At 44.3% G+C, this 13,684-nt stretch overlaps 1 protein-coding gene across 3 annotated transcripts in view; it reads right to left on the bottom strand.

The window, feature by feature from the left end:
• LOC144139021 (uncharacterized) overlaps positions 1–11,168 on the bottom strand; it is a 74,493-nt gene extending 63,325 nt beyond the window's left edge. For 2 of the 3 annotated variants that reach the window (XM_077671516.1, XM_077671517.1), the window contains exons 1-3: positions 11,056–11,168; positions 10,273–10,331; positions 4,308–4,382 (exon numbers count right to left, since the gene is read on the bottom strand). In XM_077671516.1, coding sequence (XP_077527642.1) covers positions 4,308–4,382; positions 10,273–10,331; positions 11,056–11,155 — 234 coding nt within the window. In that variant the 5' untranslated portion in view covers positions 11,156–11,168. The remainder of the gene's footprint in view (positions 1–4,307; positions 4,383–10,272; positions 10,332–11,055) is intronic. The other variant, XM_077671519.1, reaches the window with a different exon arrangement.
• Between the last annotated feature and the right edge of the window lie 2,516 nt (positions 11,169–13,684).

The raw sequence follows: 13,684 nt of genomic DNA, 5'->3' as shown, positions 1-13,684 counted from the left end.
ATTACGAATCTATACACCACTGACGTTACTGTGAGTGGTCTGTATAAATCAATACTGGCTTTGTCTGCTCTGCCTTTATATATTAAATTCATCCTACTTTCTAGCCAGTCCTCTGGTATCTGTTTGGTTTCTATAACCTTATCTATTGCCCTCATAAACGATTCCTTACTTTTAGGTCCAAGCAGGTTTATCAGTTGCATTGGTATTGCGTCTGGGCCCACTGCTGTCTGGAGGGAAACCTTTTGCTCTGCTTTTTTTCCAATCAAGGTTGCTCAAACTTATTTCCCTTTCCGCAGTCTTCTGTAGCACTGATGTTATCGGTGCAGGTTTTCCTACCACTATTGTCCTGAACTTCTCACTAATCACTCGATGAATACGCGCCAACGCGTGATCTCCTTCTAAATGTTCCCCCTCCTCATCAATCAGAAATTTTTGATGGTTTTCGTTTTTTGAGCTTAGTGAATTTACATGGTTCCCAAAACTTCTTGGATGCGCTTTTGTCTTTCTTCCGTATTTCTGCCATCCATTGCTCTCTTTTCTGCTTTATCTTTGCTTGCACCATTTTCTGGACTTCTAGTTTTTTCCCACGGTAGATATCCCATTTCTCCTTCACTACCTCCGGTTCCATACCAGTTCTTTTTGCTTCTCTATGTTCTCTCGACGCCTTTCTTCGCTGGTCAATAGCCTCTTTTGTTTCCTTATTCCACCAGCTTCTCAGCTTTCTCTTCCCTTTCCATCGGTTTGTTTCCTTTCCACCGTGTTTAATGAGCATGCCAACACCTCCCGCTTTCTTCATTCCTGTGGTCCTGTCGCAACCTTCCCAGACAAGGTGCTCAACCCTTGTACGAATATCTCGCGTGCCCCAAGCTCCAACTAGCACGATCGTTCTTGGTCGATAGACGGTGATGTAATACGACCCGAAAAGACAAGGAGGTGGAATGGCGCATGCCGGCACGTAAGGCTTGGCTGGAGAGTTGCGGTTCACCGTTGTTGGAATATCGTCTCGCGCTTTGCGGGGAGCTTGGCGTGTTCGCTCTGTGATCACCTAGGTCCATGGGTTGGGCGCGTGGACCGTCCGGCAGCTGGATTCATCGCACTCCATGGCTGCTGGTGGTATTCCGGAGCTCGCCATCGCGGTCGGTCGGTGATGAGCCTCGGCAGGGAGGCCCGCAACAGTTAGGCTAAAGTAAGCGCCACAGGGAACACCATATGAAATCGGCAAGGAGTATGCAGAGAGGACAGCACTTTCGAATTGATTTTTCTACGAAACAATTCGCGTAAGCGCACCCGTAGTGGTCAAAACACGGCCGACGTACTCCAGACTCCAATTTGCGCAAGTATTCCCATAATGTTACATCCGCATCCCTTTAACGGATAATTATGTATCCGCCGCGGTTATCAATCAATACTCGGGCTTTATTTCCACCAATATCACTACAAAGGTGGAAAAAGCAGACGGAGAAAGAGCCGCAACCATGCAGCGTGACAGAGCACCGGCTGCCGACGCAGCAATGACAGGCTAAAAACTTAAAATGTACATTGGAAAAGCTGACTGCACAAAATTTAAGTACAACAAAAATGACAAATGCGACACCTAAATAAACATAGGTAGGATGCGGTCATCATTTAAAACCAAAATGTCAATTTCCTGTTTGTAAAAAAAAAACCCCACCTCCCCGAAGGAGATCGTGCGGAAATGCGAATGGATTGGGTGCACCGATGAGTGCGCTGCGGCAAGCAGTAACGGAGAGAGGAGTGCGCTCCACTGCATTTATATACATTTTCCGAGCGCAGCGAGCGGAGAGAGGGTACGCGGAGAGGAGAGAGACACCCGCGCAACACGCCCGCCCCGCGCGCGAGCTGTCTCTCCCGCCGAGCTCCGCGATGCGAGCGCCCTCACACGCCCGAGCGCGCTCCTCCTCTCCCCTTGCCCTCCGCTACTCCCGACCGAGCTACCACCTGCTCCGGTTGCTAGGCGCGCCCCAGCTGTTGCTAGGGGCGAGGAGGAGCGATATAGCGGAGAGATAACACCTGCGGGTGCACGCCGACGGAGCACGACAACCCCCGACTAAGAAATGCATTCGCATTTATGACGACGACGACGACGAAGGCAGAACTACGAGGCGCGCGCTCACGTGCGCTCGCGCTGGGGGAATGAAGGCGCACGCCGACGGAGCACGACAACCCCCGACTAAGAAATGCATTCGCATTTAAAATAATTGAGCATGTTGGGAAGTGTAGGCTCTAGTAGCGGCTGTCCATAGTGAGTCCTTGATGACGGGAAGTTTTAAGGGGGCTTACATCGGTGTGCGCACACATTTACAGTTTTCTGTAAATATGCTAGGTCCATAAAAGTATCCAGTTTGCTTTGTTTTGCATACCTTTAGCTGCAGATGGGTTTATATCGATATACAGAGCATATTGTTCACCAGACCAATCGCATGTATGGTCACTTGCGCCGCAACTTCATTAAAGTTCCTTCGTCACTCAAATTATTGCTTTACAAAACATTAATTCGTTCCAAATTGGAATGCGCATGCTCAGTACGGGACCCATGGCATGGAAAAATTATAACTACCCTAGAACTCGTGCAAATAATTCTGTTAGATTTGTGCTGGCTAACTAAAATCGAACCGAGAGCATTACTATAATGAAATCTTGTCTAGCCCTCCCACCTCTCTCGACTAGACGTCAAATTTCGCAACTATTTTTCATAACCTGTATCACCACCCCGTGCTGCGTGACAAACTCATACCTAGGCCACATTATCAATCCCGTCGCGTCGACCATGAGCGCAAAGTTAGGATTGATATGTGCAAAACAATGCAGTGTTTTCATTCCTTCTTTCCCCGGACAAGTCGCGACTGGAATCGCCTTCCTTTTGACACTGCATCCATTAATGACGTCCACCAGTTTCGAAATGTTCTAGCTAACATTGTATAATCTGGAGTTCTTCTAACGTTTGTTTTTCATGAGTCGCAATTTTTTATTACATTTTGTTAATTATTTTGATGTATGTTGTATCTCAACTGCTTCGTGCTGTTTCCGTTTTCTTTTTTTCTTTTTTCTCTCACACCACTCCCCTCTGTAGTGCCTTTGGCACTGAGGGTATAATAAATAGATAAATAAATAGATTAATTATTAAATTAATAAATAAATATGTTTTCAGCCTTCAATATTCGGTGTTTTAGAAATAGTTGTTTGTGTGCGCTATAAAAGGAACATTTTCAACTTCCCGAATGGCTTTCTTTTGTAGTGTTGTTATTTTATGTACGTTTTGCGAGGTCGTGTTTGCCCAGACTAATGCACACTAGTTGAGATGTGAGTGAAACAGCTCCTTGTATAAAAGTCACTTTCCGCCAGTGGGTAAAAAATGACGACGCCTATTTATGATACAGCGGCATTTTGCGCTTTTAAGCAGTGATATAACATGCTCATTCCATGAACTCATGCGATGTGCTCTGTAAAAATGACATCAAGCGTTTTCACACTTGTGACCGTAGTGATTTTATACGGGACTAAAACAATGCTGTCAGGTACTACTACTGCCGTGCCTAAAGGGCGTAAAAGCACACCTTTCGTTTTTTATTCATCTAGCGTTAGGTAGTTTTTATAGGACCACTCTTGGATTTTGTAACATATAGAACATTACACAGGCACTACAGTCTCCAAGTTTTTACAGAAACAGAGTACAATTAATCATCGGCCTCTACAATAAACTTACAATTTATCTGTATGCATGTAATGTCATCTATCTAAAATTTTAAAAACTGGTCCGAGAATGCTTCCTTGCCGCACGCCGTTTTTATTTGGTTAGTTTGCGATTTGTGGTTATTTACTTCCCCGGACTGAAAACGCGTCAAAAGTAAAACTGCATGAGAATATAGGACACACCCCGAAAAGCGCGGTTTTACAGTCTATTAAGAATGAGTGCATGACTGGCACGATCAAATACCTTGCTAAAGTCTAGGTGAACGCCTAGCGTAAGTAGCCTTTTTTCGAAATTTTCCACTATTGTGCCAGCAGCTGACCGACAGGGAGGATAATTTTTTGTGTCTACGCGTGCAAGCAACCCTACTCACGTTGTCCCCAGCACGCTCTTTCGTTTACCTTCAGAAGGGGTAATATACGTAGTAGTTCAGGAGGCTATGGTCAGACGCTGAATCAGCGGAGCGGCACCCGTTTTCTGTCAAGACGACCAAAGCGGCACGATGCGGACCCAATGGAACACGAAGCGCCACAATGCCGGAGCGATGCGTCTACGGAGGGGTTTTCAGAATAGTGCCTTTGTTAAAACAGTTATTTACGGCATAATAACAAAGAAAGTCACCCAGATAGACGCGGTAGCTTGGGCCGAGAGTCTTATTCAGGATCTTGTTGAACTGAAAGGAAAGTGAAAAAAAATTAAACGCAGTTTCTCCCAGTGTGAAATCTGCTGAAACAGCGCAGCTGGGGTTCTCTTGTGTCGGCTCGAATGTCAACGGCCGCTCGCCCGGGAACGACAGCGCGGCCGCTGCGAAAACTGTACGGTTCGCGCGGAGGAGTCGGCGCTAAACTTCAGTGGTGGGATCCACCGATAGAGGCCGTCGGCGGGCCTGAGAACCTGCTCCTACCCCTGCGTGACGCAGGACGCACAGCAGACGGACAAAAAGGGTCGACCTACAACAGCTCCGCTGTTAATAATGTCAATTGTTTCAACGCTAAAGATGCATTGGCTCAGCAAATGTAGTAGTTTTAACATCCCACTTTATTGTGTTGCGTCGCCATTGTTGAAGGCTAGCAGTTTTACAAAGTTGAAGGCTTCACACACCCACGACTGCACTTTTTATTCAAGGTAACGCTTCATATTTTTTTACTTCGCATTTCAAACCGGTTGTTTTGCTGCGCTAATTACAAGAAATAAGAACACCCTCTTGTCGAGATGCATTTTCTTATTATTCTAATCGCTTGTACATTCTTAATCCTATTTCGTAAACTCCTAATTCGTAAACTCATAAATTTGTAATTTGTAATTACTAATTCGTAAATTCGTAAACTCCTAATCTCAGCCCACTTCAGATTATCTGAAATGTAAGGTACAATATTACCCTATCAGGAACTCTCCCAAGTTGACGCCTTCATCTAAGGAGAATGCAACTGTACAACTCATTTCTAAATCAGAAGGAAGGTTTTTCTTGCATATAAATACGCCGCTGTGGCATAAAACATGGCCATCATTTTTGCGCAGCGCGGCTCAATGAACACTGAGTGTATAAAGAGAAGAAATCCTCCACACGTCCTCAAACAAACTATAAGTGTGCGAGCCTAGGAACAGGAGCAATGAAGACATTTCTGAAGACTTCTTTGGGTGCAAAATTTACATTGCCTTATTGACTTTAACTATAACGGTGCAAGCACAAAAACAAAAAAAAAATAACCAACCATTGCACTCTGTGAAGGTGAATGGCCAGCGAAGTTTTGTAGCATACGACATCGGGGGCACAGAATTTCGGTGAAATATATAAGTAAATTGCATCTCCTACTAGCTTTGCAGCACACGACAAAGGTGGCACAGACTATCGGTTAAAGGTAAAAAAAACATTTATTTCTCATGAGCGTTCACTGCGGTCACCCCTAGGAAAAACATATACGTCACACACGCACCCACCTATTTTCACTGTGCTGACCCAGAAAATGTTGCTATTGATAGCGACCTACTCACAATGCATATCCAAATGATAAGATTGATAAACTTGAGGTCTATAAGATGTTTTGATCTTAAAAACGATGCGAAATACTAACTAATCCACTCAAAAACGCCTATTCATGTGGTGGCACGTATAAGCTCTAAATCCAAATATTCTTACACCGTGGTCCAAACTATGTTCCCAAAGGCGTCCACATTTGGTGGTGGCGTTTCTAACACCTTTTAGAAGCCAAAAAATTTCCAATGACTTTGGTAATAACGACGCTTCGAGCGCGAGGGTTTAAAAAATGCCTCGCGCTGGAAATTTCGCTATAAAAATACTTGGGTGGGAACAAAACTATTGAAGAATATAAAGCGGCAAGGTCTTTCGTATTTTGTAGCTGGTCACTGTGATGCGTCCTACAGGAAAGTCAAGCTTTGTGTAATCACGGTTTAATTAATGTTACTTTTAAGTCAAAAGTCAGATATGCCTCCTCTAACGCGAGAAGTGACTGACACCGTTGGAGTCAACACGAATGGCACCGACATGGCGCTCGCTGTAATGAAAAAACAAAAATGCATTTCAGTACATTTGGAATTTGAACCCGGTTGCCCAGAAGTAGAGGTTGGGCGCCCCTTTCCCATGTTAGTCCCCAAGAAGATTTTGTTTCGTGGCGGCTTCTTTCGTCCACTGGCGAAGGCGTACTTTGATTAGGGGATCTGAGTTGCGCAGCGGGGCTCCAACTGCTCTGTGTTTGATATTGTTCCGTGAAAAAGACGAGGTGAGAGAGCACCACACACCACCATGCTGGCAATCTACGAAGAAGGCGATGTACGCAGTTCCCATAGCCGCTCGTGCAAAGATGACGACCGCCCAGTAAAGGCCTACTCGTTCACTCGTTGTTCACGTCATTTGTCCTGCCGCCACGTAACATGTTTGGTAGTGGTGCGTGGTGGTAAGGGTCCTTACTCGGACTCCCCGTGGTTTCTTCTGCCATTTCTACATAATGTGCTGGAGGTCTACACACCGCAGCTGCCGTGTTTTCATTTATCTGTGATCATCTCTGGATGAAAGTGACTGCACGTCACAGGGTTCGGGTAACTATTGGTTTGCAGTTTTGTCCATACCTTGGCTTGTGCAGCGTTGAGCGTGCGATGGACATCTCTCAGTTTGCACCTGCTAAGTTTGCAATAGGTGATTTCTTTGTATGAGTTGAGGGTGTCGACCTTCTGTGAGTGTTCTGTTTCCGCTGCAGTTGGATTCAATGTGCTCGGGTGACGATCCCGCAAGCAGCTGTGTGGGCCTGTTCGTTGCACCGCAAATCTCCGTGTGCAGGAGTCCTGACCAGTGGAGCTGTCCTGTACTTCGGTGCTCGTAGTTGTTGGGGTATTCTTACGGCTACTTGTCAAAACCGCTCTTGCTGTAGCTGCGTACGCCTTTGAAGTCGTTGATAACGCATTTGGCTTCAGTTACGGTGATGGCTATAGCTATTACCACCTGTTCTGCAAATGGAGTACTTTCTGCAAGTAGCAGCCTCTGACTACAGGGTTTGTCATGTGTGGTCCTCTACTGCCATGGCCATGACGTCGATGTGGGAATTGTACACTGCAGTTACAAATGCTGCTTTGGATTATTGCCTCATTTTCTTGTAAGGGCCGGGGCTCTGGCCATTCTGCTGGCTTTGTTGTTCATCGGATGTATGTTTAGGGTTAGTGGAGTAGTGCTTAGCTGTTCTCGTAGTACGGTGGGTATGTTCACGGCTTCTGCTTGCATCGATTCCTAAAGCATGTAAAGTTTCTCAGCATGTAACGTCCCACAGGCGTTTTAGGGTCCTTCAGATTGTGCTTTCTGTTGTGCCTCTATAAAATTGCTGATGCAGTTGGGAAGCCCCTAGGCGTAGAAACTCATTTGTGGTTGAGATGGACTGTCCAATAGCTGGTTTCTATGCTCTTTAGATTACATCCTTGCTTTTTTTTTCATATTCCTTTGGGCTTACCCTTTCTAGGTAAGGAACGAGGTAATGATGTGGCTAATGACGAAAGCCTGGGCAAGTTTTGTGGCGGTTCGTTATTTCATCCCTTTTTCTGATAAAGATTCAACATACAAAGCCGATTGTATGTGTAGTTTACGTGTCCAGTGTGTATGGTTTCCTTTTCACTTCCTGCCATGTGTATATGTAGTCCCAGGATTAGAATTGCAGCTAAATCTGTCGTCCATCAGTAGACGTCGACCATTTCTTTCGCTGTGCAGGGTGGAGGATAAGTACGCAGCTACTTCTTGGTGGAGCAATGCAAGCAATCATGTCCCTTAGGGGATGATGAGTGTGCATTGTGTCAATGGTGCACTCTAGTCGTCCTTCTATTTCTGCGTCGTAGCCTTTCCTATTGCGCCTTCCCCAGGGCGCAATATCGTCTACACAAAACTTGGACTTCAGGTCCTGTATTCCTTCTAGTTTCTTGGGTAGATCTAGTACGGTCATATTGAGAAGGCAAGAAGATAAACCCGACCCTTCTGGCGTTCTTCTGCTGCCAAGGCTTATATTTTCGCTTTTGACGTGGCCAAGAGTGAGTGTGCCTGTCCTGTTGCCTAGAAGATAGCGGATAAAGAGATAGTTTGCGTTTTTATGCCGATCTTTTGAAGGTTATCAAGAATAGCTCAGTGTGTCACTCTATCAAAGGCTTTGGCTACATCAAAGGCTTTGGCTTTGCTCCAAGTATGCCTCTTGTGTCAGGGATCCGCAGCCACTCTCGGAAATCAGCTTCTTTATTCTGAGCATGGTATTTCCGGTAGACGGTCGTGCGTTGAAGCTCACCATACTGTGCGGTATAGATCCTTGTATTTCATGTATCGCTTAAGCCTGTTGAGGACGTCCTGTTTCAGAAGCTGTGCTAAACACGAAGTGAGGGGTATGAGCCAAAGATTTTTGAGGTTGAGTTTCTTTTTTGGTTTCGGTTTCCGTTTGATTGCGGCCACCTTGCGCTGGCTTCTATACATACACAAGATCGTCAGCTTCCTCAGCTACATGGCCAGCTTCGTGAGCATTGTCTGACTGGGACAAAAAAGCTCGGTGCGCCCCTGCCTTTTTTAAAGGCGATAGTCTTTCTGTTTCTTGGGCTACTTAGGCCGAAAATTTTATGCTCTCTGTCTTTGTCTCGCCTTCGATTTAGACATCCGGCCAAAACATAAGAGAATACTTGAATGAGAGGTTTATATCTACAAAACTTTAAAAACAAATACAACTTTGGAAACCGATTCATACTTCTCAATATTCTTAAGCAAAAAGAAGCATTTGGTATATTTGAGGCAAAACATCAATTCATAAGTGATACGTGCAATGTTCTTTTTTTCCAACTACATGGCTGCTTGATTTGTGTGATATCAAATAAAAATACGCGTTAAAAACAAGGCTCCAGCAATAAATACAAAAAGTGCCCGGGACCAAGCCTAGTCCTAGTAACCGCATTACAACAGGTTCAACAGTGACGAAGGTTCTAGTACGTGGCGCGCGAGCAGGGGAACGCGGGATAACTGAATTTGCCGTAGCGAACCTCCACAGTGTTTATTATGGGAGAAGCAAGATAGGAGGAGAAGAGCGTCAGAGGCAGAAAATAAAAGAGAAAATAAAATTCACGTGCCGGGGCGGCAGAGGACTATTGTCTTTTGACGACATTTGCAGCGAAGTGAACAGATGCGCCGCCAACGTTTTACTTTGCGCTGTTCGCCAATGTTTTCCTCTGTTTTCCAGAACTACCCACCGCGGCGGTTCAGGGGCTAAAGCGGGGGACACATGTCCGTCCGAGAAATCCGATTCCCCATGCTGCGCGCCAACCTTGGGTCGAACAGAGCGGAAAAGCACACGTCCCCGCACGCGTCTCCGCCTCGAGAACCGGTTTGGCTGCCGGATGACCGGTCGCACAGGCCGCTCCAACGAGCACCCAACCTGCTAGATATGTTGACGCGCCGCGTCTGAAGCCAGATTGCTCGGACGGACATGTTTTAAGGCGCTGTGCTGCTGAGCTCAAGGACGTGGGTTCGATTCCCGGCCGCTGCGGCCGCTTTTGTAATGGAGGCGAAAAGCGAAAACGCCCGTGTGTTCGAGATTTCGCCGCACTTTAAAGATCCCCAGGTGGCCAAAATTAATTCCGAGCCTTCCACTACGACACACCTCATCGCCTGCGTTGCGTTGGCGCGTTAAGCCTCCCAATCAATCAGTGTTTCCCAGAATTCTGCTAGGCCGATGTTGAGACACTTTGATGTCTCAACCTTTGAAAAAATATCTTATTATATGACGGCCACAACTGTGTGAACGCACATCAGCGTGGCTGTGTTACAGTTGGCAGCGCTGTCTTAGCGACAAACCGTAAATTTCAGCGTACATGTTTGTGTTTCTAGCCAGTGTGCTGCTCTCAGGCTAACCGACTTACACTGGGTGGTTCTTCCAAATCAAATCAATTGTCATTGAATGACTGCACCATCTCTTTCTCTAGTCCTTTGTCTTCTATCGCGCTTCAGTTATTCTGCAGACTGTGGTGATTTTCTTGTAGTAGCGGTTATTATTTTAGAAATAAGACTACATACATGTAATGAACACATAACCGCACCTTACCTTTGGATATTTCTCTCCAAAGCATTTCAATACTTTAGTTCTATTTGCGGAAGTCATATCTGCGAAAAAATAAGAACATTGTCAGAACTCTCAAGTCAGAACACACCGCACTGAGCTGCGTAAACGTATTAGGTGTTATGGCGTTGCGAAAATTTCATCTAGATATGAAAATAGTAGAACCTAAAGAATTGTGAGAAAAAAGCTCATAAATCTTCTCCTTCTTTTGGCATCAAATCCTCCTCCTTGTCGGAGCGAAAGGGAATTCCAAAAAATAATCGCTTGTTTTTCACGACACGGTCTCCACAAAACGAAGATAAACTGAATGTGGACAGCAAATTTAAATTAAATTTAAGATTGGGCACAATCACTGGACTCAGAAGTAATGACCTTCAAGACAGAGCATCGGCTAAAACCATCAGGCAACCAGCGTCTAAAATTCTCGCCCAATTTAGTTTTACAGCTAATCCTCTGGAAAAACAACCAAACATTTAAAATGTATACGTAAGTTCCTGCATGGAACTCATCATTAGCCAAACGTTAAGCGAGAGAAGACTAACTGGGTCTGTCGGCAAAATACGTTTTCAACCGAAATAATGCAAATGTTTTACTCGAACACAAAAAGTGTCCTTTTATCTGTGGCATTTGGTATATCTCAGCAATAGATATTTCCCCTTTCCCTCTATGATCGGGTATTTTCAGTAATATTGGATTAAAGCTGAATAATTAAACGTAAAATATAATTATTAATTTCTTCTGTGCACCACTGTCTATTTAGGAACTTACTGCAAAAGAGCGATGGACGTCTCCGCGTAGAATAATTAGTAGTGGTTACACAGCAAATGTAGACAAGTAGCAAGCTCGCGGTGGTCAGCAAAAACTTCATGTTACTATGACAGGGACTTCGAGAAGAACATGGAAGTTTTATTTTTCTTTGGCATTTATAATTCCGCTCACACCTGTAGTGAAACCTTATGGCGGATAGGCTGTCGGGACCTGACCTTTACCAGAAGAACAACATCCTCTGGAGGATAGATGTACTTGATCAGTCAGTATATATCATCGCATGTTGTTCACCGCCATTGAACTTGGAATCACTGGCGCTAATAAACGCACGTTCCTCAGCACACTCCAAACGCAATCAAGACATGCAACCTTTAATTTTAAGTACTTTTTATGCGTAATGACTATTCCAGTTTCTGTAAGCTCCTTTATGGTCTAGTTAAAAGAGTGGTATATATATATATATATATATATATATATATATATATATATATATATATATATATATATATATATATATATATATATATATATATATATATATATATATATATGAAGAAAATGAAACACGTCGAAAGAGGACAGGTTTTAACGTTTCGACCGGGAACCGGCCTTCGTCAGAATAACCTGACGAAGGCCGGTCCCCGGTCGAAACGTTAAAACCTGTCCTCTTTCGACGTGTTTCATTTTCTTCATTATACTTACCGGTGTCCAAGAAATTGTTTCCCGCTATATATATATATATATATATATATGTGTGTGTGTGTGTGTGTGTGTGTGTGCGTGTGTGTGTGTGTGTGCGTGTGTGCGTGTGTGTGTGCGTGTGTGTGTGTGTTTTCTTGGAGCCCTGTGCAACACCGATGAAATGTGAAATGAACGACGGGGAGCTTGACACAACAGCAGGCGTCGACATTTGCGCAGCATGCATTACTTTAAGAGACAGGGAAGGGCGGCAAACTTGACACTTAAATATTTAAAATAATATTTTATCTTCTGTATTTTATTCAGTTGTGATTTCAAGGAACGTAGCTTACATTTCACATTGCATAAAACGTTGAACAATGAGATGAAAGGTCAGAGCAAATGCCGCCCTGAACAGTACCAATAAACAACGTAGAAGTTTTTTTTTTCTTCCACATGGCGAGAACATTTTTGCAGGATCCGCGTCGAATTAAGTACGTTACATAGATCACCTTTCTAACTGTAGACCAGTAGACGATGGGCGCTGCCCCATGTTAACGAGAATAATTTGGAAAGTACGTAGAGTTATTGTTTCCTTTGCCACCCTTAATCACATTTTACCTCTGTCGGGCCGCAAAAATTATGCACATGAGGATCGAAAAAGTTCAATTTAGACAAGACACGGAGCTCTGTGCGTGCTTCGTTGCCCCTGCGCCCAATTTCACCAGAATTCAATGTTATTCAAATTCTTAATTTTGCACTGACTACCAGCACAAACGGCCATCACTGATAATTACGTCATACCAATTCAGGGAGACGCATTTCGTCAAGAAGAGCAGCAAAAAATGTCAAGCCAAAATTCCGAACAAGAACCTCTAGCCCATGCTCTTTCCCGTGTGATCCCACTAGCCCACCCGCCAAATGACAGCGCCATTTTCAAATAAGTTTCAACAATGACAACGAGATACGGTTCCAATAAAGCACGCGAGATCGGTATTCGAGGGCCCAAACGCAATGAATCATATTTAATACCTTGTAATATCCGTTTCATTGTTCCAAGCTCGGTGAATATGATGGCCACAAGTCAAAGCCATCACTTCTTCATGGAAGGAGAAGCCCTCACAATGTGGTAGTGAAAGACATTTATCACCAAATACGTCCGCTATTTACTCCACACTTTGTGATGAAGTGGGTGGGTATACGTATCACTGCTTTGTTTTAGTGAATGAGGATAATTTTTTTTCTGAACAATGTTCTCCAGGCGGTTCTCATGGTTAACCACCAGCCCATCTTCTAAGACTTTAAAGCTCCTGGCGCGTGAAAAAGTCTGCCACGATCATTTCGGACGCCAGCTTTCATTGGGAACATAAAGCAGGGCCTGAATCTAAGTGGAGTTCTGAATTATTACGCTACCTTGTCATAAAATTAATTTCACCCACCCACTGTTTTGAGATGCTTAGTGCGCTTTTCTGCTGACATTTTACATGTAGGCAGTTTCTTTACTGGTTCAAGTTCCATCGGCGAGGCGACATGGGAGGAGTTCAGTAAATTTAAGCAAAACAGCACAAAAAAAGACAAAGACAGAGAGAGATACACGACAAGTACTGCGCTGTGTCTACTGTTCCTGTGTCTCGTTTGCCAAATTGGTGTTAGCGCCAGTTTGGGTCACGGTTTTAGGTTTAAGTCTACCATATCATAAAATTACCATATCCGATTTTGTTATTCTGTCTCTCCGTCGAATTTACAATTCGAGCCAGTCATGCCTTTTTTATGAGGTCACACAGTTAAGAAAAAATAACCATTGGAGGCCTTCTTTGCGTATCTATGAGAGTCGGACCAGCGCCCCTTTCTTACCTTTGTGATCTAATCACGTTTATGCTTTCGCACACCTTTTATTTTCATAAGCATATTTGTGCGGCGGCAATATCAGGCGATGTAACAGCGCCATGAA

This window comes from Haemaphysalis longicornis, unplaced genomic scaffold (genome assembly GCF_048455015.1).
Source record: "Haemaphysalis longicornis isolate Haplotype H1 unplaced genomic scaffold, Haemaphysalis longicornis Haplotype H1 scaffold_5, whole genome shotgun sequence".
Lineage (NCBI taxonomy): Eukaryota > Metazoa > Arthropoda > Arachnida > Ixodida > Ixodidae > Haemaphysalis > Haemaphysalis longicornis.
The sequence above is the reverse complement of the archived record's forward strand: the minus strand, read 5'-3'. Positions and strand labels throughout refer to the sequence as shown.